The sequence below is a fragment of the Hippocampus zosterae genome, chromosome 16 (genome assembly GCF_025434085.1).
Source record: "Hippocampus zosterae strain Florida chromosome 16, ASM2543408v3, whole genome shotgun sequence".
NCBI lineage: Eukaryota > Metazoa > Chordata > Actinopteri > Syngnathiformes > Syngnathidae > Hippocampus > Hippocampus zosterae.
In genome coordinates, this window is record NC_067466.1 from 18,761,115 (window position 1) to 18,787,714 (window position 26,600).

At 48.3% G+C, this 26,600-nt stretch overlaps 4 protein-coding genes across 8 annotated transcripts; 1 reads left to right on the plus strand and 3 right to left on the minus strand.

The window, feature by feature from the left end:
- Nucleotides 1-532: 532 nt before the first annotated feature.
- On the plus strand, nucleotides 533-9,446 carry LOC127588006 (pituitary homeobox 1-like). Of its 2 annotated transcripts, none has more exons than XM_052046492.1 (5): nucleotides 533-671; nucleotides 1,088-1,132; nucleotides 5,259-5,483; nucleotides 6,520-6,764; nucleotides 8,472-9,446. In XM_052046492.1, the coding sequence occupies exons 2-5, from the start codon at nucleotides 1,099-1,101 to the stop codon at nucleotides 9,075-9,077; spliced, it is 1,110 nt and encodes a 369-aa protein (XP_051902452.1). In that variant the 5' UTR covers nucleotides 533-671; nucleotides 1,088-1,098; the 3' UTR covers nucleotides 9,078-9,446. The 2 variants fall into 2 exon arrangements, with proteins under 2 accessions (XP_051902452.1, XP_051902453.1); XM_052046493.1 differs by having other exon boundaries at nucleotides 539-671; nucleotides 4,903-5,483.
- A 3,019-nt stretch (nucleotides 9,447-12,465) lies between these two features.
- On the minus strand, nucleotides 12,466-18,772 carry LOC127588032 (pterin-4-alpha-carbinolamine dehydratase 2-like). Of its 3 annotated transcripts, none has more exons than XM_052046524.1 (4): nucleotides 18,004-18,084; nucleotides 17,797-17,928; nucleotides 12,952-13,032; nucleotides 12,466-12,792 (listed from the first exon to the last, which is right to left on the minus strand). In XM_052046524.1, the coding sequence occupies exons 1-4, from the start codon at nucleotides 18,067-18,069 to the stop codon at nucleotides 12,697-12,699; spliced, it is 375 nt and encodes a 124-aa protein (XP_051902484.1). In that variant the 5' UTR covers nucleotides 18,070-18,084; the 3' UTR covers nucleotides 12,466-12,696. The 3 variants fall into 3 exon arrangements, with proteins under 3 accessions (XP_051902484.1, XP_051902485.1, XP_051902486.1); XM_052046525.1 differs by lacking the exon at nucleotides 18,004-18,084 and adding an exon at nucleotides 18,574-18,772 and having other exon boundaries at nucleotides 12,468-12,792; XM_052046526.1 differs by lacking the exon at nucleotides 18,004-18,084 and adding an exon at nucleotides 18,353-18,494 and having other exon boundaries at nucleotides 12,468-12,792.
- Nucleotides 18,773-19,229: 457 nt separating this feature from the next.
- On the minus strand, nucleotides 19,230-21,592 carry LOC127588037 (thioredoxin domain-containing protein 15-like). The gene is given in 6 exon segments (XM_052046530.1): nucleotides 19,230-19,520; nucleotides 19,608-19,738; nucleotides 20,175-20,338; nucleotides 20,432-20,569; nucleotides 20,630-20,927; nucleotides 21,385-21,592. Coding segments are annotated over 6 exon segments (1,023 nt in total). The 5' UTR covers nucleotides 21,480-21,592; the 3' UTR covers nucleotides 19,230-19,323.
- A 595-nt stretch (nucleotides 21,593-22,187) lies between these two features.
- LOC127588024 (UPF0461 protein C5orf24 homolog) lies at nucleotides 22,188-26,571 on the minus strand. Of its 2 annotated transcripts, none has more exons than XM_052046517.1 (2): nucleotides 26,253-26,571; nucleotides 22,188-25,121 (listed from the first exon to the last, which is right to left on the minus strand). In XM_052046517.1, the coding sequence occupies exon 2, from the start codon at nucleotides 25,116-25,118 to the stop codon at nucleotides 24,501-24,503; it is 618 nt and encodes a 205-aa protein (XP_051902477.1). In that variant the 5' UTR covers nucleotides 25,119-25,121; nucleotides 26,253-26,571; the 3' UTR covers nucleotides 22,188-24,500. The 2 variants fall into 2 exon arrangements, with proteins under 2 accessions (XP_051902477.1, XP_051902476.1); XM_052046516.1 differs by lacking the exon at nucleotides 26,253-26,571 and adding an exon at nucleotides 25,405-25,494.
- Between the last annotated feature and the right edge of the window lie 29 nt (nucleotides 26,572-26,600).

A 26,600-nucleotide genomic window follows, 5' to 3' on the forward strand; every position in this document is an offset into this window, starting at 1 on the left:
ATTTTGGGCCAGTCAGCAATGCAGAGACAAAACAAAACATGTCAAAATTTTATTCAATAATTGGATGGGGGGGGGGGCTCCTCCTTTGACTTTGGAGATTTTGCCAGGATGTGATGCAAACATGAACGTTTTCATTCATTGACTTCTTTTCATATTTATTCCCGCCCGCACAATTGGTTTTGGATGACCGACTATTTTGTGATTTTGTAAGAAACAGAAAACACGATTCAACTGCTATGCAAAAAAAAACCCAAAAAATTGTTCCTACAAAACTGTTGATGTAAAGCCGGATTTTTTTTTTCTCAAACGCTGCTTGTCCTTGGAATTGCTCGCTCGTTTAAGAACGGAAGGAGCGAATTTGTCCAATGCATAAATGGGTGGGGGTGGGGGGGGGGCGCAAAGTCTCGCCGGGATGAGGAAGCTGGGGAAGATGATGGCGACAGTGGGGTTGCAGTGAGGGGAGAAGGGGCTCTGTGACGTCACCGCACGCCAAGAAAAGGGACGAACCGCCGCACGAGCTCCAAAGCAAACAAGTCGATGCGCGAGAACGCACCGCCGTGCGGGTTGGACGCGCACGGGGGAAGCCTGACATTCCAAATACGGTTTTTAAAAATTATTATTATTCATATTTATTATTATTTATTACGCTTCTGCTGGGAGACACGCAACCGGTAAGGTCCAAATATTTTAACGCACTTTATATTTTGAATATGTATTTTGGTGACTTGGAGGAGTCCGAAGGAGGGCGGGGGGGGGGCAGTGGAGTGGAGCATCTTCTTCAACATAGGACACCTTTGGAAGTGACTCTAAAGGCGCGCGCGCGCGCGTGCGCGCTTCGAACAATTAACACGTAGCGTTTATTGGTGCAAAACCCCGTTGCAATTAATGACAATTTATCGTTCGTCGTTCCATTTTTTTTCCATCGACACGTTTGGCTTCCAAGTTCCTCTGACGATAACCGCGGAACATTTCGGCATGCTTTGTCGCCACCAATTCAAACCATGAAACGACCGAATTCGGATCTTCGTTTCATTGATTCCAACGTGTCTTTCTGCCCCCCTCCTCCCTCGCCCCCACCTCCATGCAGGCAGCTGGATTATGGAACTGAATGTCATTCCACGCGCGGGTGCAGGTACAGGCCGACTCCGAGTGTTTTTTTTTTTTGGGGGGGGGTTGCAGTGGGATCACAGTTTGGATGCGGTTGCATGCCAAGTCAGCGACTTTGCAAGAAAAATCCGTTTGGGATGCTCACACGCGCAAATGTGACGCAATTTTCTTTTCACCACTTTATTTCTTTCACTCTACGGATTTTTATCGTCAATTTTATCGGGGGACGGGGAGGATCGAAGAATCTTTCCCATAGCTAAAATCGTTTATTCTGTCAAAGCCGTAAAAAGACCACGAAAGTATTTCTAGAAAACCACATCCACCAATCCACATTTTCGAGCATTTTGCCCTCCGATTTGCGCTCGAGTTTATTTTTGCACCAGGCGACATGCGGTCAAGTCATCGGTTGGTTAAAAAAGAAAAAGAGGGGGGGGGAAAAAAACGATCACCAAGGTAATAATCAGCGTTGTCCTTCTCCTGTTACGCGCCAGGCGGGCTCCACTCTCCGCCGAAGTGCTTTTCGCTTTTGTTTGGGAAACTTTTTTTTTTTTTTTTGCAGAACATGCGCGCGCGCGGCCTTTTCGCTTCTTTGCACTTCTCGGCCTGCAGCGACGCCGACCTCTGACCCGCCGGTGCCGGTGGCGCATGCGAGCCTTGTTGAAGCCATCCATCACGCGCGGGCCGAGTGGGATGCGGGAAGCGCGACGACTGCGGGGAGGCGGACTGTTTACACGAGCGAGCGCCCATCTATCAGCCTGCAATAACCGCGCGCGCGAGGGGGGTGGGGGGGGGACCGCTCGCGTCCATCCTGCGGGGTTCCCTCGAGCGAGCGCCTTCATTAGGCCGGTCGTGAAGTGGAAGTGCTAATAAGACGTCGGATGGCGCGCTAGGATGCAAGGGCGGTGGAAAGGGGGGGGGGGGGGTGTCAATCTAATCTAAAATCGGAAGTCTACGGTAGATTAAGCCGTGCGTAATTGCTCGTCACGCAGCACTTGCAAATTTAATAGTTCGGCCGCATCTGCATTTTGACGCGAAATTCAAATGGAGATTTAGGACCAAAAAAATGAGCGCCCTCTTGTTCGCTTTTGAGAGCCATGCGCGGCGTCATCTACACGCAGAGTGGATTTTGACAGCTTGTCCTGCATCGAAGGGCCTTGGGGGGACTTTTCCGGTCCAACTACATGGGATTCCCCCCCCCCCCCCCCCACCGCAAAAAAAAAAGTCTTGCAAGAGGAGTAGTCGTGGCGCCGTTGACAAGACAATAGTCTTGTCTCGTGACTAGACTAGACTCAAGTCGCAAAGTTTCCCAACTTTTCTTGAGCCAAGGCGCGTTTTGGGGCGTTGGAAGAAGTGTCACAAAAAGACGACGCATTTGTCAATTTTATACTTTATGCCATCGAAGCGAAGGTCATTCATTTGTTTTTTTCGTCACTATAAGTTGCTGGCACAGATCGATGGACAAGGGTACATTCTTGGTGATTCCAAAATAATATTCTCACCAATCAAGTGCAATTTGATTAGTTCCTGCGGCGTGCAAAGGTACCCCCACCCCCACACACACTGATTGGGAATCGCTTTCAAAAATCCTGCGTTCGAAGGCTAAAAATAAAATGGACGAGCTAAGCATCAAATAACAATCAAGCAAACTTTTTAATTCAAGTCTCAGTACCCCCCCCCCCAAAAAAAAGAAAATAATTACGTAGCTCTCCAAGTACAAATAAACATTCAAATATGACGCCCCCAGAGGCCTCGCTCGTTCTCAAAAACAAGACAAGTTGTCATCCTGAAAGGAGACTATTATCGAAAAAAGATCAATCAGTTGAATCGTTTGAATTTTTTTGTTTCTTAAATTAAAGGCCACGATGCACGCAACGGAGCGAGATAAAAAATGAATAAATTTGAGTCAAGTAGAAAAATTGACATATTGGAGCAAAGTGGACACTTTTTAATCAAGCTCGCATCAGAGGGGGAACCCCGCGTTCCATTCGGTCACCCTTCAATACGCTCCGAAAAACATAACATTAAAGTTGTCATTCACCAAAAAAAATAAGTAACGGCGAGTTCAGTGTCAGAAAAAAAAACCGCCTTCGTGCACAACACCGCCGTCAAATGTCAAAGGGTCACCCGGAATTAAAGGCCGTGTGCAAACCCGAGTCGGGTGTAAATGTTACACTCAAGTGACCGTTCAATAAAAACGAATAAATCTCAGCTCGAATCTGGCATTCATCACCCCCTCCCCCTAAAAAAAAAGTTTAAAATGAGTACGAAGTAGTCCCTTTAAAAAAAAAGAGCCCATCTGAAGCGATGCATGCTCGATGGAAGCGCTCCAAAACACAGAAAGGGGTCACCTGGAAATGGTGCATTCAGGGACCGATCAATAAAACGCGATATACCCAAGCTCAAGCCTGGGCTTTACTTGTACAAACAGCAGGTCAAAAGTTACAACGAGTTCAACAGAGTCATAAAAAAAAGTTGTAAAAAAAAAAACATCTGAGGAGGTGCGTTCAAGGCCCGCTCGATAAAGTTAGCTACTCAGTTGCCAAATCTTGACGTCATACGCAAATTTCTCCAAAAACAGCACCGCGTGTTGTCACCGAGGAGGCTCGGGGTGGTGGTGGTGGTGGTGGTGGTGGTGGTGGTGGGGCGGGGGGGGGGTGTTCTCGTGCAGTGAGACAAAGTGAGACTTCCACGCGAACAGGTGGCATGATTGGCACGGTTGAACGTTGCGTTCAAGCGCGACTCCGTACAAGTATGAGCGGGTCGTAAAAAAAACACTTGGTGCTCATCTTAAAAAGGAATCTGGAAGCGCTGTCATCAAAAAGGGCTCGGGAAGAAGAAGGGAAAATATATAATATATAAAAATACATAAATATATAATATATAAATATTTTATTTTATTCTTCCTAAAAAACGTCTTATGCTAGGTTAGTGGTGCATTTGGGCACTCGGAAGTAAATGTGAAAAATACTTAAATTAACACTTATAGTTAAACAAGAGGCGGCCTGGCTCAAAATGAACATTTGGGGACTCGGATGTAAAAGTCAAAAACTAAATCTCGGTTAAACATTTAGAGTCAAATAAAGGCTACATTATACATTTGATATAAATCGCGACGATATGAAAAGATCGTCCCTCGGTGAGGCTCGCGGTTCATTCGTCAAAGGGGGGGGGGGATATTTGGTCACCCCGATGTCAAAGCTACTATTTAATATAAATTAAAAAAAACAAATGTTTTAAGATCGACCCGCCTCGTTTCTCGAACGCAAATAAACACACTTGAACGCAGCATTTCTTGGACTGAAACGTTCGTGAAAGGGCGCCATGTGACGCATTCAAGGACGGCTGAATAAAATTGGGAAAAAAATAAAAAAAAATAAACCTCGCCGTGACCCCGGTTGGCATTTATTGGAGCTAATTGTTTCCTCGCGCCGCAAAAAAAGGTCAACTGGGGTTGCGATAAGGCGCGCGGGCCATGCGCGTGCACGCTTACGATGCGTTTGTATCGATTGACGAGGGAAACAGTAACCGGGCGAGCCCGTTTGGAGGGCAAATGTTTGCTCAGCTCGGCACATACGCGCTTATATACGGGCCTGCGTGGGTGTGCGATCGCTCTGCACACATTACAAGCATGCCTACGCTGGAAGAAGTTGGGGGGGGGGGAGCGCGTCTCGCATCGGAATGACGGCGTTCTTCGTGTGGATTCTGCGGGCGAATCCGCATTTTGCGCGGGAGTGTTTTTGTTACACGCCGACTTTTAAAAAAAACAAAACTGATTTGCGCGTTGCTCACTTTTAGGTCTAGTCTGGTGACGTCACGCCGGGGGCAGGCTCGAGCGTGGGCGGGGCGGCGTGAATTTGGTCCCACGCAAGCGGAGTTCGACCTTCTTCTCCTTCACTATGGTCACGACTCGCGTGGACGCAGCTGCGGAGAAAACAGAGAATTGCTCCAAGTTGCCCCCCCCTTTTTTTTTTTTTTTTGGTTTGTTTTAGGATTCTAGAGGAGCCTTAGTCTCTCCTTCCCTCCCATGTCGCCACGCGCGTCCGCTTCGGCGTGGACTTTTCTGCGCCTCGCTTCGTCGGAGCCACGCGCGGCGCATGCATCCGCATCGCGCGGCTGACTTTTCTGCATCCGTCCTTGTAATCTCCTCCAAGGTGTCATGAATTTGGAGAGACTCTCCGAGGCCGCGGCGGCGGCGCGGGCCCACGCCAATCCCAACCCCCCTCCCCCTCCCATTCCGCCTCCCCCTCCTCCTCCGGCGTCACGCGACTTGGGCCCCGCGTTCCACTTGCAGCCCAGAAGCTCCAACATCAACACGAGCGCTCGCGGAGGGACTTTAGAGCATTCGAGCAGCGAGTCTTCCGACGCCGAGTTGGCAGGTACACCCGAGGAGGGACGGCTGGGGGGTGCCGGGGGGGGGGGTGGGGGGGGGAATCCGTGGCGAATCGTTGCAAATGACGTCACTGCGCTTCCTAAAACGGTGACAATTGTATTAAAAGAATATGATGCTGCAAAGCGTTCCGTTACAAATGTGCTTTTTGCTTTTTTGGAGGGGGGGGGGGCGTTTGGTGGAGTTTATTGACGAGCGTTTTCAGGGGTAAAAAAAAACTTTCAAAAATGTTACTGCCAAGAAATTTTACATCTCTGAACTGTCATTTCAAAATGCCCCCCCCCCCACACGGCTAATTTTTTTTCGTCATAGTAATTGCAAATATTAATATGGCGCTGCGTGATGCGCTTCATAGGGGGGGGGGGAATCTTGGGAAATGGGGAATATTAAAGTGTCGTTTAAGGGAGGCGGAGGTCATTTTGTTCGTTGGTTGGATTTTTGGATTTGTTTTTAGGGGAGGTGGTGCGTGAAAGTTGGAAAAAAATTCGGGGGGCCGTGTGACACGTTTGAGGCCGCAAAACAGCCACGACAACAGAGTAACGTGCAGGGAACAGTCGGGTTGGGTTTTTTTGTTTGTTTTTTTGCAAAACAACTTCAAAAGTGCTCACAAAGAGCGCTCAATTTGAATTTGGAGTCGAGTTTGGGAAAAAAAAAGAAAAAGCAGTTCTCAATGTGCGAGCATAGCCCAAAAGGCTCGTCCGGTTCTGAGCGGTGGACTCGCCGTAGACGTGACGTGTTTGTGCGTTTCGTTTTTTCCGCAACGGCCTGCGCCGAGTCAAGCGCCTTCAAAACGAGCCGCGTCGACGCGGACGAGAGCGCGGTCGCCTTCCAACGAGCGCTCGGCGCGGCCATGTTGACCCCAGCCGCCGTTTCGTCACCGCGCCGCAAAAAGCAAGAGCCACCCCCCCGCGACAAATCTCCAGTGGCCGTTCTAGTAAACCTTCGGAAAGCTCAGTAAGCTGACGCGCATCGGCGCTTTTTTTTTTAAATTTTCGCTTTGTCTTTTTTTGCTGGCGGGCACGCAGCGGAGAAGGAGCGAGCAGCCGGCGGCGGCGGCGTCGGCGGCGTCGGCTGCGGCGTCGTCGTCGGCGGCGAGGCGCTGGCGGGCCCCGACGACGCCAAGAAGAAGAAGCAGCGGCGGCAGCGGACGCACTTCACCAGCCAGCAGCTGCAGGAGCTCGAGGCCACCTTCCAGCGCAACCGCTACCCGGACATGAGCACGCGCGAGGAGATCGCCGTGTGGACCAACCTGACCGAGGCCAGAGTTCGGGTCAGTTCGCTCGCTTCGCCTCCGTCCGTCGCTTGCATGTGGGCCACGTCGAGAAGCAGAAATTCGCGCTACGATCGCCTCGACCTGTTCCCCGAACCTTTTTTGCTTTCCGAGACAAAATGCTGCGAATTTTGCGATCGCGTGACGTCACTTTTGGCCAGGAATATTTCTCAGAACGCCAACCGCGAGCGCTCCAGAAATTCGTTCGCTGGACTTTTTCACGAATAAATTTAAGCAAACGAAATGTAACATTTTCAAAAGGTGCCAACACTGAGCGGTCACTTTATTAGGCACACGTGGCGTCGCGTTTTGTGGATCGTGAAACGTGCAAAAAATCAAAAACGGATGTCAGCATATTGCACTCCTCGGGCACAAAAAAAAAATGACGGCAGGGCGAGTGTATTTTTTTATGACGTTGGCACGAGGAGACCGAGTTGCGCAAAATGATCATCATCGCAATAAAATTGCAAGAAAATTGCCCACAAATTTCGAGCTCGTTTCACACGACTTGACGTTGTTGATCTCGAAAGGCGTTTTAATTGACAGCAACCGGTGCTCCAAATGTGTGTATTCTTCATATCTCGATTTCGATTTGAAGTGGACGCAGCAGCTCCTTTTTTTTCTTGGCCACATTTTTAATGTCTGCTCCAAATGCTTTTCACACTGGAAAAAAAAGCGGCGTGTCCAATTAATTCCACTTTGAATTTGTCAAGAGGTCGCGCGAAATTATTATTTTTTCTCATCTTTGACTTAATTTAAATGGTATCAATGCAAACTTTTTTTTTCAGTGACTTGAGTCTGCAACGTATCAAAAGTCACAAATTAGTTTTTGGCTTGACAACGACCCGCAAACCCAGTCGAGGAGAAATGCGACGAGAACCGTTTTTCTTCTGGTTTATTTTGCGAAGGCTCGTAAATAAATCGCGTTTTGGCCAGCAAGGCATTTGCCCTAATGAGTTGCTGGTTGCTGATTTATATGAGGTTTCAAAAAAAAAACCAAAAAACAAATAAATACAAAAAGCCCCCATTCGCATTTCAATCCCACAACATCGAAGTGTGCGCAAATCAATTCTTCTATTTGGAATTTATAGGCAAGCGAGCTGGAGGCGCTTGCATTTGAACGATTTATTGCCAGCAACGACAACAATAATAATAATAATCGGATTAATTTTTTTTTTGTCGAGGCTCGTATCCGCGATATCGACAAGTGTCACCTAATCGAGTGCCCCGATTTCAAGGGCGAACGCGCATTGGCAATTGTGACCTCATCTATTGACACGAAGGCACTTTGGGACATGCGCAAAATTGTAGAGGGTGGCGGCATGTGTGCCGAATATTTTTATTTTCCTTTTAGATATCGACAGAATTTCGAGCGGCAGAGATCGAGCCACATTTTAAAGTGCGGCTCGCGTGTGTACTAAAAAAAACAAAAGAAACGCATGCTTTTCTTTCTTTTTTTTAAATGGTAGCTCTTCGATGTCGTTCGTAATTTTCCTCGTGCATATTTTTGGCGCCTAAAAGGCATTTTTGTGGGCAAGGAGGGGGCAGGCGTTGTGCGACTTTTCCAATGAGCGCGTGCAAGCTATTAAAAGTGGCAAGGAGAGAAGTTTGAAAAACGGGTTGTCGTTCGTGCGCGCGGCCCCTCGAGGGGGGTGGGGGGGTTGTGGGGGCCGGTGAGTGACGCTGCGCGTGCGCGGCTGCTTGCAGGTGTGGTTCAAGAACCGGCGGGCCAAGTGGCGGAAGCGCGAGCGCAACCAGCAGATGGACCTGTGCAAGAACGCCTACCTGCCGCAGTTCGGCGGCCTGGTGCAGCCCTACGACGACATGTACCCGGCGGCGGCGGCCGCCTACACTTACAACAACTGGCCCAACAAGAGCCTGCACGGGCCCAAGAACTTCCCCTTCTTCAACTCGGTCACGCAGTCCGTGTCGGGCATGTTCTCGTCGTCGCCGGCGCCCATCTCGGGCATGAGCGTGCAGGCGGCTGCCGCCGCCGCCGCCGCCACCTCCTCCATGCCCGGCATGGGCGGCCCCCCGGCGCCGAGCCTCAACAACATCGGCAACCTCAACCCGCCGGGCCTTAACGGCGCCGGCATGTCGTCGCCGGCCTGTCCGTACGCGGCGGCGGCCGCGGCGGCGGCGGCGGCGGCCGGCTCGCCCTACGGCGTGTACCGGGACAACCCGGGCCTGGCCACGCTCAGACTCAAGTCCAAGCAGCACCACCACCACCACCATCACCACCACCCCACCTTCGGCTACGGGGGCCTGCAGAGCCCCGCCTCGGGTCTCAACGCCTGCCAGTACAACAGCTGACCCCCACCCCGAGCCGCCGCACTTGTTACGATGTACGGACATCCCGTGTAAATAGAGACAGGCTTTTAACGCGTGAAAAATTGTCGCGCCCCCCCCCCCCCAATGCACCCCTCTTGGTGCTGATTTGCTGGCTTTAAAGGACGTCAAACGAAATGCTTCGATTTCGACGGACAAAAAAAGAAGAATTCGAAACAAGCTCCTGGTGTGTGATTTTGTTTTGTTCAAAGTGTTTGTAGAAGTCAAGGCGGGGGCCGGCGGGGGGGGGTGAATCCTTTCCGTACGATATGTGCACAAGCCGCTAAACGCGTGTATGGAAATGGAAAAATGCGGCTGCTGTGTTTTGCTTGAATAAAGTGCAAGGAAAATATCCGTAGGACAGCTTGTCATTTTCGCACATCCTTTTTTGAGGATGTAAAAGAAAAAGAAAAGCTCGCCAAGTAGCCTAATCTAATCTCATTGATACCGTATCGGCCTCGGACCGATATCGATTGTGTGTTTTGGCTGATAACGAGGCGCGGTTTAGCGCGAGGCACCGATGAGAAGAATAAAAATCATTTGGTGCCCATCGGAGGGTTTAGATGGCAAATAAAATAAATTATATATATATTTATATAATAATAGAATAAATAGATAAATAAAGTCGATACTTGAGGATATGCCGCGTTCGATTTTGTGACGTCACGTCGCCCACGAAATGTCTTTTTTGGGGGGTGGGGGTTGAAATGAATTCTGTAACAACTTGGACAACCTGGATAAAATTCCGTTTCATTTGAATTTGGTCGGGAAACTTTCGTTTGTTTTTACGAAAAGTGAATTTTACTTTTATCGGTGTATTTTTTTCCCCTACAAAAATGAGTTGAACACAAAACAACAATTAGGTGGCCGTGTTACAAGCGTCATTTCGGTAGTGGAATTACAAAAATCATTGAATTTTACTTCTCATGTAAACATTTGAATGGGTTGAGGGTTACGAGTGTTTTTTTAATAATATTAACCTCAACGTGGGTAGGCAAACGTGTGTACTTAAAAATAATACAGCAATATATTTCGTGTGACTGATAATTACTCAACTTTCCATGATATAAGCAAAAAAGCAGAATTGCTGCTATTACACGCGTCGACGCATAGATTGTAAGCAAATATGTAGAATCAATTTTTTGATTTGGGATTGCCTGCAAAAAAGTGTGTGTGTGGGGGGGGGGGTGCTGCGTGCATCCCAACAAGTCCCAACAGTGGAAAAAGCATCACATTCTTTACCTGGGCGCGGTACTGGTGCACCGGGTGTGTGTGTGTGTGGGTGGGTGGGTGGGGGGGGCTGCATCATGGGAACCGGAGCACGAGTCACCCACCGACAGAGACACAAACCGCAGGGGTCGCTCGGTAAAAACAAAAGAACCAGCAAAGGAGAAGAAAAGGGAGCTCGGTGAAGGCACAAACCGGGACAAAACGCACAGGCACGCGCACACGCACGCGCCGCGTCAACGACAACACCACAAGTGGGCGACACTTGGGACAAAACCATCTGAGAGGAGTCAACCGCAAGAATAGAAGACAAACTTTTCCGCACAAGCGGTGACATTTTCCGAGGTGGCCAAAGCCAAAGTTGGCTCGCCGCACCAAACGCACACGCGAGGGCCTGCAGCGCCGAGCGCCGAGCGGCAGCGCCGAGTGGCGGCCACCTGCTGGGCCTCAAGCGGGCGCTTCGTCCAAAGACGAGAGCAACTCCCCTTCCGAGTTCACGTTCTCAAGTCCAGCTGCACGCGCACACCCACGCGCGGTCCTGGCTGGTTCCGCCGAAACCCAAACGCGTCATTTAGCGCACAAGTTAGCCTCTAATCAAGCGCTCCGATTGCAGTATTGATGATGATGATTCTCAAAAGCCCCAAAATCGGGAGGGTGGCCTGCCCGCGTCCTTTTTAATTCGTAAGGTGCTTTCCGACCAAAGCCCATTCAACAATCTGCCAATTTAAACGTTTTAACTCCAAATACGTTTGACCGCGGAATAATCTTTTTGTGCTTTCTGTATACCGGAAGCCTTCGGACTTCCCTCGTCAACATTTATCCGAAAGTTGTGCGCAAGGCTACTTGGCACCAGAAGCTAATGACTGACCTCCGTTACGTCACACCAAATTTCGAGGTGGCTTACTCGACTAAACTATTCGAACAACAAGAACACCCACCTTGCTGCGTCTGTACTCTTTCCGATATTCCCGAGTCCCTCTGGAGCTTACATTTGAGAGGATATTTTTCTACAGAGCCCAAACGTCAACTGACTTTTCAACTTTGAGTGCACAACTCTTTTGTGTAAAAATTAAGATGAAGATATACTTTATTCGTCCCACAATGGGGAAGTTTACAGTCAGAGTTAGCATAGCATTTGTCGGCCATTAAGTTTCAGAGTTAGCATAGCATTTGTCGGCCATTTTGTTTCAGAGTTAGCAGAGCATTTGTCGGCCATTTTGTTTCACCAAACGCCACCGCAAATGCTGCTGCTTTCAAACTGGCCTCCGCCGGGTGGGGTGTCGGCCCTTTATAATCATAAAACAAACAATGATTGTGTACATTTAATATACTTATATTGTCATCCTTTTTTACAAAAAAAATATGACACAGGAAGGTTTTTCACTGGAGCCAAGTGGCAAACAAAATGGCCGCTGCGCTCGCAGGTCAGTCAAACAAACAAACAGGTGATAGCATCATGTTAGTCGCAAGGAATTAGGCTGCAATGCATCCAGACCTCAATTTTGCCTCTTTTTCACAAAACAGCCACCGGTCAAAATTTTGAAAGCAGACAATTTTGTGACACAAGCCACTTGGAAAAGGGCGAGCGAGCTGTCTTACCTTAGCTTGTGTTCACTGGCAAAAGGTGGTGGAAGGCTTCCGGAGGCTTCTTGGAGAAACCAATGAGAAAGGGGAGGGGCCACATGACCTCAGGAGGGTCACATGACCCCAATGCCGAAAAGCTCAGAGTGGGGAGTCCCCGCATGTCAACTTTGTACTTTGCAAGGGAACAAAATGAAAATTTTCTTTCATCTTTATTCCCAAGTGTCCCATGGCACCTTCATTTAGGAGTTTTACTCATAAGTCATGAATAAGGAATGGAAATACCACTAATCAGTTCCAGACCCCCCCACCCCTAAACCCACCCACCCCCACCATATCCTGTTACATGCTATCTAGATATAAATGCATTTTTTATTTCAATATAAAAAACAAAAAAATAGCATCACTAAATAAAATGAATGGAAATTCATGAAAACGAAAAGAAATAACATTTAAAAAGTAAAAATTTAATAGTGATTCAAATGATAAAAGGAAAAAAAACAATTAATTTAAATTAAAATAAAAACGCATACCTACAAGGTCAATTCAATACAACTACAAAAAAGTGAACTACTCATGACGACTCTGAATTATAGCGCCACCTGTTGCTTGGCACTTGACAGCCTGCAAAACGCTCCAGTCCGCAGTTTTTGCGGACTGGAGCTTTTCGATGAAATATTGTCATCAAGTGGAATCCGGGCAGTCGCAAGCTGCCGCATCCCCGACAACCAAAGTCCAGCTTAAGTCCAATCAACCAGTATGAGGTTCCAAGCGTGCTTTTTTTTTTTTGGACAATTCACATCGAAAGAACGACCTTGTCAATAAACTTGGCCATCTTGATGTCGCGCTTGGACAGCCCGCCGCAGTCGTGCGTGGTCAACGTCACGTGCACCTGAAACACACACACACACACGCACACACAATTCATTTAAATGGAAAACAAATTACGAAAAGATTTAATTTTTTTTTTTTAATTATGGAGTATGATTAATGTCTGCAGTCAGGTCATATCGCCACGGCGACGGGGGCGCCGATGATCGTCACCAGTCACCTTGTTGTAAGTGTTGAACCACTCGGGGTGATGGTTCATCTTCTCAGCCTGCAGCGCCACTCGCGACATGAAGCCGAATGCCTGAAACCAGTCGCAAACCAAAAATGAAAAAAAAAATAAAATAGGCGGGGTGGGGGGGCTGAGGCCAGAAATATTCAAACATTTTCAGGATCTAGTGCTGGAAATTCAGATGAGAAATGAGTTTTGGTAATTTCACTGACAGCTTTGAACCTTTTGCTTGATCTTGATCTTGAGCTTTTATGGAGATGTGAATTCCATCTAAATATTTTTTTTAATTTCAATATAACTTGGAACTTTGCAAGCCTTGAAATGTAAAAGTCTAAAAATATAAATGCACAGTAGACAAAGAAACCCGATTGAGAAAGTTACCCTATTTGTCATCAAATAACCAAATAAAGAACTGCAAATTATGTGGAAAAACATGAAAAAAAACAAAAAAATACTCTTTCCACGTCGTGACACGTACAAAATAAATAAATAAAAAATAAAAAAATTGGAAATATTTCAAATGAAAGGCTGAAGATAAAAAGCGCCACTGAAAGCGGACTCGAATTCAACTTTTTTGAAGACGCATTTGTAAATTGTGGAGAAAAACGTCAAGCAAAGCCAAACGAGGACAGCGCTTCCCTGCAACCAGGTTGCTTCCTCGCTGTGCAAAAAAAAATTTTTTTTAAGTCTTTTGGGAGCCCGACGCGCAGGCACACACGCTTCCTATTTGGCGTTTGGCATGTGGCGCTCTCCAATCAGCACGCATGCGGCCATTACGCTCCTTGTAATTATCTACAAAGTCCCCAGCGAAATCCCTCGCCGCTGCCCGGCCGCGAGGAACGCGCCCGCCCGCCGGCCGTCCGGGCCCATTTCGGAGCAATTTCCCACTGCAATCTCAATTAAGCCCCTAAACACTTCCTCCCCCGCCTAATTAGATCAACTGAAAGGCCATTGTTTACGCGGCCGCCCCCCCCCCCGCGCCACCTGACATCGCCGAGCGGCCCGACGCGCGCAGGAAACGCCGTGCGGGCGGGCGGCTTCTTTCCTAGCCGCTTCGGTCCGAAGGCGTAAGGTGACCTGGCGGCCAATTGGCGATCAAGCCGCGCCGATCAATTGGGACTAATTGGCCTTTTTCTGCAACTTGACCCGGCTGCCACCAATTTGGCCTCCGAGGGGGTCTGCTTCGTGTCGGCGCCGTGTCAGCCGCTGTCCTCGCTCAACTGGGACGAACCCGTCGGGTCCAGCGCTGCCTTTCCTGTTCAAGGAGGGGGGGAAAAAAAACTCCCCGCGGCGGCCGACGGCCTGTTTGCTTAGCGGAAGAGCCGCCTTTAGCTTAGTGAGCTAGCTTCTTACGCTAGCAACACGCGCCGTCGTTTGCGACTTCCATCGCTGTTGCACTTGACATTTTTCAAACCGAGCCGATGATTAAATGTGACCTCGCCTGCACATCGCTTTCATCGCTACATTGCCAACAGCGCTAGCTCATCTTGCGCCGAGCTACACGGTCGTCGTTTTAAATTCATCGCGTGAAACTTTTTTACCACTTTAGCCGTGATCAAATGCGTCGCAATGGGTACGCTGGTTGTGATCACGGAAGACCAAAGAACAATTCCGCGGCGCTAATCCGCTAGACGCGATTAGCGCTTTGCGCAAACGGCGTTGCCGTGACGCGAAAGCACGTGAAGGGTGAGGTTGTTAAGCTAGCATCGCGCTAGCCGAGCGCGCGGCTCAGGTTCAGAGGAGAGTCCGACGTGAAACAAAAGAACAAGTGCCAGGCAACCTGAAGCCCGAGAAGACGAGCTGGGAGACAGAAATGACGGGGGGGGGGGGGCTTGTCCCAGGTGGGTGGGGGTCCACTAATCCCGAAGTACAAATGAAATCGGATGACGCGGGCCTCCTCCCTCGGGGCCGGTCGTGGGAGTGGCGGGACGCGAGGGCTGGGTGGGGGGTGGGGGGGGGGGGTTCAAAGAGATGAAAATTGTTTTCATGATTTCCATCCATCATGTCGTTGGTGCGTTTTTAAATTCGAGTTTTCATTTGAACTTTTAAGATCTGCAAAATGACATTCCGTCAGCCCTGAGCTACCGATTTGTTTTTTATGCCTTCGTGACGTCATTTGGGCTCATCCCAAAGTCTTTCTTTCAGGTGCGCTACAGGCCCCCCCCCTCGGCGGCGGCGCAGCTGTCAAAGTGCGCTAATTTGACGTGACGCTGGGCAGGCCCCCCTCCTCCAATAATCAGAACCACAAGAGTCGCCCCCGTCAAGCCCCGCGCCGCAGCCCGGCTCCCCATCGGCCATTTTGCAGCTATTACGGCGTGATTGTCACACAACACGGGATGAGACGCTCTGACCGCCGCCGCCGCCGCCGCCTGGAAGGAACACATGTCTGTTATTTACAGATCGGCTTTCCGCCGCCGCTGCCGTCCAAAAGGGGGGCTTAAGACGAGCGCCCGCTCCGCCTTGCCAGGACTAAGTGCATGCAGATTGCGCCGCGCCGACATTCTTGTCGGGACGCCAATCGCGCACCCGACGGTTAGCAAAAGTCCGCACTCCCCATCTGCTCGCCGGCTCGCAGGCAGAATCCCGATTTGCGGAAGATGACGGACAGATGGTGTTGCTCTTCGTCAGAACGAGTTTCGACGGAATGGCGGGCCTGCTCGATGAGGTTTCTCCTCTTAGTGCTGCCGGGGGGGCTTTTCAAAATGGCTGCTTCGAAACAACATGGCCGACTTCCTGTTCAGTTTGGGGCATTTTTTTTTGGCGCATCCTATCATGACAGGCACATTGCGCAATTTTGGTGTGCATCAGTGAAACTGGGGTACAGGGCTATGTTTTTCAAACTTTGCAGGGGGGGGGGGGCAAGGAAAGAAATGGGTCCCAAAATGGCCGCTGCAGAGCAAAATGAGCCACTTCCTGTTCAATTGGAGGCCACGCGTCCTCGAGACTTGACCGCGCATCTCGTCATGATGGACACATGGACCTCGTGTCGTGTCCATCCCCCCCCCCCCCCCAAATGTTCTTGGTGCGCTACTGAAAGAAGAAGAATGAAAGCGAGTCCGAGACTATAGGACGGCTTTCTCGACAAACATCAAACTGCCAGCAGTTCCATCTTGGATGCCGCCAATCAACAAATAAAGTCACGCTCGCTCTTGCCTACGTCGAGGAGCGTAATCCCCGGCAGTTTGCGTGCGGCGTCCGTTCCAAAGCAAACAGTCGCGGCCAAATGCGAAGCAGATGGCGGCGTCGCTAAACAACGTGAGCGCATCAACGCACTTTTCAAAAGGAAGCTGGCGCGACACCACATGATGCCATCCCGTCCCGACGTTTCCACTCGCCGCGGACGCCGCCTCTCGGAAGGCCGGTCTGATGAGGAAAAGGGGGCTACTGGCGGGGGGGGGGGGGGGCGCTCGCCGCCTGACACTTTCCACTCGCTCAAATCGAAGGGAAACAAATCAACTGGGGGACAAGCAAGCAAGTCCAGCTGGAAACGCAGCACTTTTATTGATGGGGAGTGCGGCTCTAACGCCCCCTAAAGGTCATTGAGGGAAAGTCTCCTTTTATTTTGTATACCGGTATATATATATATATATATATATATATATATACACATATATAATATAATATAATTACATTTCCTTTTGGGGGAGGGAGTTAGTGGGGGGTGGGGGGGGTGATTGCAAGCGTTGCTTCTTTGGTGGCGGTCATTAATACCTTACAATCGAATGTAATAAGTACGCAAATTAAAAAAAACAACAACAACAAAACAAAAAACACCTGACAACTATTTGGAAGGGCCCGGCGTGGAAGAAGAATTTTGGTGCATGTAATATTTTTTAAACGGCACCTTTTTAAAGAGAAGATGGACACAAAGGTCAAAGGGGTGTTTTGACATTTGTCATGATTTTATTTTTTCATCCACACTCCAAAACTGTTTTGGCTACTTTTCCTTCTTCCAGATCTATGGTTGTCATCACATTTTTTTTGTTTTTGTTTTTTTGCCCATCACTAATATCCTCCTCCCGTGGTTTTAATGGGACGGGGGAAAGCTATGTCTGACTGTTCTAAACTCCCGTTTCCAAGCCAAAAATTCTGCCCGTGGAATTTGTGGCTGAGGCTTAAACTTCCATGTTGTACTTCTGCGCATCGCAGCCAAATTGGAATTGTCATCCGCCCCCCCCCCCCCAAACTTTTGTTTTGTGGGCAAAGCGAGGCCTCCGCATGCCTGATGAAAATTAATTTCATAATGAGCTTTGCCAACATTTGTCCAGACTGGGACAACTCCAGGCCCGCGAGGGCATTTTTTTTTTCTTTTAAACAATGGCCAGATGAAACTTTTTAACCAATTTGATTTGTTTGCGAAAGGAAGGGCCACCTGGCTCGTGTCAGCCTAACGCGGGGCGACATGCGGCGGTAAGGGGAGAGGAGGAGGCAGCCCGTGCGGGGAGGCCGACCTCCACTTCAAAAGCAGGGAAGTGTAAAAAGGGCGAAAACGGCACGCTTCTCAGGGGCTAAAACAAGCGGCGGGATTAGAGGAAGTCCGCTAAGCGGCCTTGAACGGCCCCACCAAATTTTATACAACTCGGGTGTTTTGTTTTGTTCTTTTGACAATAGTGTTAGCTTATCTCGGGTGCGTCTTTAAATGTCACCCATTAAACTTGATTCTTTGCATTGCTTCTTTTACGGAATATAACCGTTTTTACAGCAATGATATGGCCACGTAAGTACATGTAAAATAATACTTCAACTACTGTATAAATAAAAAAATAAATTGACAGGCAACAATATTACCCTATATATACCCTAAATAATTTTTTGGGAGCAATTTAGCGAACACACCTGGTTGAAGGTTTTAAAGTGAATCTCCTTGTAGATGGCGTCACGGTCCTCCACCTCCATCCAGCCTGTGGCCCTCAACTCCATCACATGCTGGTCCCGGTCCGCCGGAGCAAGCCAATGGGAGTCCGATGACTGCACAAACCACAAGTTAGCACGTTATGTTGACACAACACATATTACAACGGGAGGTTTTTGGTAAATACACACTTGGCAAGAAAGATGCTTTGTGTGTGCGATGCCCGCTGGAGCCACGAGATGGCAGTGCGGCGCCATCAATGATGAAAACCGACACAACAGGCAAGCTGGGACCAACGAACTAATGATCATGAATGACCGACTATTTTAAAGGCACAATAATGTTATTATTATGAATGCTCTGACATTTTTTTTAACAATCGGGGCTGCTCTGTTATATCTTATCACTCGATATTCAATTCGGCGTCGTAAAGATGTGACAAAAAGAACTCGGCAGAGAAAGATATGTACAAGACACTCCCAGTGGTCCCACAGATGACATCGCAACCAAATAAACGTTGAAATATTTCAGTCACCTGACCTCATACATTAGCCGATTTGGACGACGACTCATACGATACCCGAGAACAGTCTCAAATTGTGTTTACTCGCAGTACTTTTTCGACCTCACGCGTTTCCCTTGTTTCAACATCTTTTACCGACGGGGGGTCGAACAGGAAGTATTACGTCAGAGCAGAACCACGCGGATGCATACTTAATAATTCAAAAGACCCACGCGACGCGACCTTGTAATTCACTCACCATTTTAGTAGAGCTCCTGGTGATATGAGACAGGCTCAGGCCGGTGAACGCGAGCCGAGTGCGGGGCCAAAGGCTGCTGACTGCTGCTGGGCTAAATATTAACCAGGACATTCTGTGGCGCTCCGCGGGTTGTCCTCCTCCGCCGTCCGCCACTCGTCAACTCCTTCTGTCCCCCTCGCAACGCCACACACTCAAGTCCTCACTTTGCACCGGAGCTGTTCGCGTCTCTGCCTGCTTAAAATGACCACTGCCGTTACTAAGTATGCAAAATGCCCGCAAGCTCCCACACTGGTTTCGTTGTTGTTTATTAACGTATTGTTGGGCTCCTCCAAATTGTTATGTAAAAACTAACAGGGAGCAGGAGTCCCCAAGCTTTTGGCCAAAAGGGACCGGGTCATGCTCATATTTTCGGCCGTCAATCACTCTGTGTGGCCCGATGCCAAATGGGCCGTAAGAATTGTCCTTGAGGGAGGGAGGAGGGGGCGGCGGCGGCACTGCTCTATAAGAGCAGTGAGACCACACATGCTCAGTTTTTTTCCTCGTCAAATGCAGAATCCGTTAAACGGGTAAAAATCGGTACATGTGTGCGGTGAACCCGCGTGAAGCTATTTTGTGAGCGGCCCCCGCCCCAGTCAGACCAAGTCTCACACACTTGCTCAGCGGCCTCACCGCAGCATCTTTACTCGAAATGTTCTCCGTGAAACCAATCGTGAAAAAAAGGGGGAGCATCCGTTCACTGCGGCGTTTGGGTCAGTCCTGATGTTCGTGCTCATGTCCCGGGATGAGCCAGCGGATGCTGTCGGCGCGGAGGATCCCGTAGGCGGTGAAGCTGGCGATGAAGAGCACGGAGAAGACCAGCAGCCAATCGACACCCGCGACAGGCACGCCGGCCAGCGGGCCCAGGTGGTCGGCCGCCGTCACGTTTCTCTCCGGCCCCGCCTCCAACCCTTGGGAAGAAGCGCGCGTGGACAGAGTCATTTTTTTGGGGGGGGCACGTGGCTTTCGGACATGTGCCCGTTTGATTCGGTATTCACCCGTCTGGTTGGTAATGAAGGAGGCCAGCGTGTCCAGGGTTCTCTCGGAGTGGTTGAAGCGAGCCATGGGTTTGGCCCCTTGGAAGAGGAGGATGTTGGGCACCGCCACCGTCCCGAAACGCGTCGATAGGCTGGCGAAACACACGGAGCGGCTTTTGACGCTCTGGCTCGCTTGTGTTGGAATTGGCACGGAAACGGCCACCTTTCATCAAGCTAGTCAGAGGAATCCATGCATGCCTCCAGAAGGGGGCAGTCACACTCTTACATACGCTCAGTACACACAAACACACGGTCACTGCCCCTCACTCACTCACTCACTCACTCACTCACTCACTCACTCACTCACTCACTCACTCACTCACTCACACAAACACACACACTGTTTTATGCACACACTGTCACTAAATAACTAACTCACTCTGACTGGCGGCTGGCAGCCCTTTTGTTATGCACATTGTCACCCCCTAGAGGATATGAATAGAACTGCACCAACTGTTTTCCAGCCGTTTACTCCGCATTCTCGCCGACACCGAAGACAGGCGGCCGCGTCGCGTTGGCGGCGGTCACCTGCTGTGCGTTGAGGCGTCCAGGGCCAGGAAGTGCATGGCAGGAAAGACCCGAGGCAACGCGTTGAAGTGCGGCGCCAGGCCGGCCGAGAATTGGCACCAGGCCGTGAAGAAGAGCACCACGGAGCACTCGCTGCCATTGACGCTCAAGAACTCCATCAGGTCCTGAAGGGAACACCAAAGTCACCCTTTTGAGGTTGTGTGGACTTTTCATAAGCGCTGAAAAGTGTTGCAGTGTGCGCAGCTAAGGCGCGTTACCTGCGATGCGTTGAGGACGTTAACGGCCAAGGTGTCCACGCTGCTGACGTTTCTCTGGTCGCAGTTGACCTTGAAGGTCTTGGCGGCCTCTGCGTTCTTCTCCTCGGCGGCGGGAGCGTGGACCATTTCCAATGTCACCTACGCCACCGTAATCATCACAACACGTCCACACGTGTGACCGAGGACATCTCGTGGTACCTGCTGAGACATCTCGGCATCTTCGTCCTCGGCGGGGGGACACTCTGCACCGTCGTCACAAGGCGGCGAGAAGCCCGACCGGGCGTCTTGGACGTTCTTGGGGAAGAGAGACTCCATGTCGGACGGGTCGATGGCGGCCTCGCTACCCATCACGGCATCGGCCATCTCGGCCGTTTTGAACTGACGCTTGAGGAACGTCGGATCCTCGCCCTCCGCAAGTTCAGGGACGCCCTCTGGGTTTAAAGGGTCATGGTAAATAATGCTTGGCCATCATCGCTTTTCATGACTCGCGGCAAGGCTCGTTCATTGCATTACAGAAAGTTCACTTTTTGATTGCTTGTCCAACAATGCCTGCCTTGTTTGAGGTTTGCTCTTTATAAAGTTACCAATTGACGCTTTTCAGTTCAATTCAACTCCGTTTTATGGTACTTTTACCATTTTTGAACCGTTGATATCAGCAATTACAACAATTTTTGGATGTCAATTAGGGATTCGATCACAAATGGAATCAAATGAATGAATTTCCGACATAGTTATTCCATCTTTGAGATGTGTTTACACCCGGTTTGTAAAACCTGAGCGTTCAACCGAGTTTATGCCCAATGTGTCCAGTGACGACTGATTCCCAAGACTGTTAGACGCAAACGCACATTACACGTCGCGGCAACTAAGCGATTCAATGAATAATTTGTGCGGAATCACAAGCGTTAAGTTGCCATCCGAAGCGTCACGTCTTAAGCTAAGCTCGCCGTCACTTACCCTGCGATGTCGCCGGCCGAAAGCTCAACACCCAAACGAACAATAACATTGAAGACAGTTTAAAAGTCGTCGCCGAAACAGTCCTCGACATGTTTCTTTCAGAAATGGGTCACAGCTGCGTGCCGCTACAGTTATGACATATTGGCGAGATCGAAGGCTACTATTTAGCGAAGCGGAACTTGGTTTAGGAGCCCGACAGCGGACGACCTAAAATGTGACACCGTCTCCCAACATCCGGTTGTGGACGGATTCTCGTTTGAAGCGAAATTATTTGGTTTCTTTTTTTTCAATTCGATTAACACGTCTTGGATCAATATCCAACAATAAACTAATCATTGAAAACCCCGGATTTAATTAATATTTTTAACATGTTTTATAACTTTTAGTGCATACTGGCAATGACAAACCTTGTACAGTACTCTACATACAAATCTATAATTGTGTCATTCTAGAATCGGAGGACATTTTACGCCCCACCCGTTAAAATTTAAAGAATCCGGTAATAATTTGACGGAAATGCTAGATATACACTCTAAAAAAACGAGAAACAAGTCATTTGGGGGAAGACATTTTCTAATATGGTCATACATGAAGTCATAAAAGTAAAGTAAAAAAATATATACAGCACTTTTTTTACCAACCCCCTTTCACTTAAATTCATAATTATTTTGTGATTTATTATTCAAAAATGGTTTCCCATCATGTCGTGGCATTTTTAAACATTGAAATTATACTGAAATTTCTTTTGTTTAATATTTACAACGGCAGCATAAGCAATAAAAAGAGAAAGGGAGAAAAAAAAGTGTCAGTGTCGTCTTTATTACACAACTTTTGGACATTCCACAACAACCATGCAGGACTAAAATGAACAACTATATAGACAAAGTTGTTTTTGTTTTTTTTTTCACCGAACCGTGTCGACATTATTTACATGTCTTGATGTTATATTGATGACGGCAGCGAGAGGAAAAATGACTTCAAACCAAGCACAGTCCATTCATATCAACGTTTGCTTACAAAATCACGTCTCTATTGAAGAAAATGGCCTTATGTTTCGGCTTAGTTGCATGAGAAAGTTATCATAGCAACCCCACAGCCACTTCTTTGCACCTTTCATTTCCCCCAATGTCGGAACACCACGACCATATGCGCTCGTGGGTGACTTTTGTTGACTTGTTCATGAATGACAAGGACATCTGAGCGGTAGTCCCTTTGCAATTGTGTCTGGGCGTGAGCTGTGGCCAACAGCAGGCCCCGGGTGAGCGTGCTCATTGAGTTTTACCGTTCTTCCAGCTGAAAAATAAAATGCATTGAGAACTGTGGATCTCTTTTCCGCATGCAAGGCCATCAAATCAACTGTTTAAGAAATGTAAAAAAAAAAAAAAAAATTTAAACACCATAATTTGGGGAGTGAATGATGAGCCAAAAAGGGGAAACTGAAAAAGTTGTGAAACTAGGACAAAAAAATAAAATTATACAATATTTAGATTCCTATAAAGTGAAAAAAAGGTTTTTGGAAAAGAAGAGCATTAAAAAAAGTAGTAAGAAGACAAACTAATTAAACGTGAGGTATATTTACAGAATGTTTTACAGCCGCTCCATTAGGTACCTCTGCGCCTAATAAAACGTCAGGCGTGAAGTGCTTTTTATTCTCTTTGTGTTGCCGAAATGAATGACATCATTCATATTCTTTGGTCCAGAGGTGCCACACAAACACGCAACACACATTTCTCAAAACACGAGCGCAATAATACTGCTAAAAACATTGTCTAGTATGAAAGACGTGACAAGATTATTGCACCAAATGGAACATTTTTGGACTCCTGACCAACGTGAAAGGGGCCCCAATGGGCCAGTTTTGCACTTTCGTCATGTCAGCACTGAGTTCTAGATTAAAAAAATAATCATAAAATGTCAACAATGATGTCCTAATTAATGAAACTGCATTTATGGTCCTTAGTGTGGGTTGCACAAAATTGTTTTGCAACTTGGCCGATTGAAGGATGAGATGAAGGGAAAAAAAAAAAAAACACGATTAGAGTCTAGTCAGCTCAAAGATTTCAACGTCGCTGTGTCGTCGACAAGCGGGTTCAAGCCCTAACACTGGAGCATGAAAACACACTTGGGAGCAAGTCTGGGAACTGGGGAGGGGGAAAAGGAAAAAAAAAGAATATAATTTATTTTTACAATAAATATAATTAATGCAATAGTAAAGTACAAAAAAAGTTTCTGAGGACATCATTATTTAAAATTGTAGCGTGTGCATTCCGGCAGATTGTGGATGTAATTCAACATTTTGGCCACTAGATGACCTCGTTTTTTTGTTGAAGATCATCTTTGGTCCCGCTTTTGATGCTGGACTTGAACTTTCAAATGTGCATTTTTGGACACGATACTTGATGTATATTGTCAGATGCGAAGTTATATTGACTTATAGATTACCTTACAAAAGGGATCAGTACACCGTTGGGACAATATTTGGGTTTTATATATTGCTCTTGGCCATGAATGTTTTAAAGTGCTCTATAAAGACAGCCGAGTTGAGTTCCAAAATTATGCCAAAGTCGAGTATCTCTATGATGCCGTATCCTGTTATTGGTCGAGAGCGGAACCCCTGCCATGGAGGCGGGTTGACTGTGGTTGGCACCAAAGCGATACTATTAAATTAGACATGGCTATGGCCTGATCACAAAAACACCAAATAGGTTTTTTCCTCATTTATAACGGATACATCTGTGGACACAAATATGCGGGGAGACTCTGTATTGTCATTAGGTGAACACACACTCACACTGGACCAACACCCCCCCCCCAAAAAAAAGCTACATGGAGCCACGCCCGCGGATCACCAAACTGTCACATCATGCAAAGTCGATCAATGACGGATTCCGTTTCGAACTCCACCATTGGAGCGTCCTAAACTGTTGAAGGCAACGTTCGTGGTGCCTTCACAGGGGGCGCTCTTGCACAAGTGTCTTTTTCCTCAATTCCCCATTGGGAGTGTGTAGAAATATCGTTTGTGAGATAATAGAAAAGAGACACCGGGGAAGCGGATTTATATATTAAAAAAGAAGAAAAAAAAATCCATCATCTTAAAAAAAGGGGGGTTACCTCATTCCGTGGGGGTCTTGTCCTTGCAGGAGGCTTCGCAGACGAGCTCCTTGTGCGCGAGCGGGTACGGGAAAGCGGCTCCGCTGCACGCGCCGCCGTACGGCAGTTTGTTGAGGCGGGAGAGACCCTTGATGCTCCCGGGGGGCCGCCCAGGGCTCACCTTGTAGCCCGCTGCCCTGGTGGTGCCCAGCGGCCTGCCGGGGCTGGTTTTGAATCCCGCGGCGCGGGTGGTGCCCAACGGGCGTCCCGTGCTGGTCCGGTAGCCGGCCAGTTTGGTGGTGCCCAGCGGGCGACCGCGCCGCCCCGTCTTGCCGCCTCCTTTGCTCTTCTTCTTACCGTTGTCCCCCGCTGCCGCCGGGTCGCCGCTTTTGCCGGCAGGGAGCTTGGCGGGGCCCAGGACTTCCTGTCGGGGGCACGCCATGGGCTTGAGCCCGGGGCCGGGCGCCGCCATGGACGCCAGCGTCATTTGGACGGACGAAGGCGGCGGCGGAGGTGGGTAGAACTTGTTGGGCTGCGTGGGGCAGAGGTCAAAGTGTGCGGCGGGGTGGTGGGCATCCTCGGCCAGGCATGACGGCCTGGCGTTCATGCAGAAGTCGCCGCTCGTCACCTGGCGCATCATCTTCTGTGTGGGGCCAGCACAGCTGGTTAGTCGCGCATCATTCACTGAAAACGTTTTTTTCTATTGAGAATTTAGTCCATCGTGAGGAATGTTTGTCTGAATAATTCATGTCACTTTATAGCAATGGGGAGCTCACTACAACAAGCAGAGGACAACATCCAGTTTGCTGCCTAAACGGGTTGCGGGAGAAAGCGAAGGGATTTTTTTGGGGGGGGGACGGGGATTTTAAATAGGATTAAAAAACACATTGCTGTTGACGGCATAAAACAAAGTGGCACATACTCACCAACATCCCCCGAGTTGAATTGACTCAAATGACTTCAATGAACTGCTTTTGTGGATTAGCAAGATTGTCACATTGGACATTCATTCCACATTCTCTGCAGTGTGCACTGAACATGTACAGGAAAATTAATCATACTCCTAGCCTGTACAAGGACATTCACGTTGACATATTCATGTAACATCACGTTTTGCATAAAATAAAAAATATTGTGTATGCTATTTGGATGAATGTGTAGCAAGACATGGTATATACATTTATGTGGGGACGAGCGTCTAATAGTTCAACAGGTATGGATTGGCTATGAACCGCCCATTTGTGAACATGTTCTTTGGTTGATGCTGTGAATTTTTTTTTGAATGGGTAATGTGTGCCTCGGCTAGGTTAGGGATGTTTTTTTTTAAAAACATGACAACTTAAAAACAACAGAAAGGAAAATTCGTCCAAACTTTTTCTTTGATTTGTGCGAGCACTTTCGACATTAAATAACATCGAGAGAAGGACACAAAGAGCTTCTTAATCATTTCAGCAGCAAGATAAACAAGCAGAGTGAGCGATGGGTAAACCGGGAGGTGTGTGCAGGACTCTATTCCTACTTATCTTTAGTGTGTGGGTGAAACTCATTCACAAAAATATGAAAAATAAATTGAAAAAAATAAATCCAAACCGCGGCGCACCGCTCTCGGTTCTGGCATCTTGTGTGACGAAACGGCGAGCAGCGTACAATGGTTCTTTTTCTTCTTTTTTTAAGACAAGCGTTAGCATCAATGCTAGTGTTTAAAAGCCAAGATATAAATAATAAAAACACCCGTGTTCACAATTAGCACTTGTTTAGATGATGACATTCATACCTTAGGTTAATGGTCGTCCGAGGTCCGCGCGTAAATAGTTAAGGAATAAGTCATTAAAAAAAAAGATTTTTCATCCTTCAGAGCGCAAACGGGTTCATTTTTTTGCCCCTTCACGACACCGCTTTTCTTCTTCTTGCCTCTGGGGGGGGAGGCGTCACCGCATCGTACAGCCTTGGTTTCAAATGCTAACACGTGAACTGTGACTAGAAAATAAGGATGGTTATCTTGTATTTTTTTTCCCGAATCTGCTGCTTCCGCGCCTTTAGACTAGAAACGCAGCCATTTTCCATGAAAAATTAATAAGCGGCGAGAGCGATGCCATGTGCGCATGCGCAGAACGGAGACCTT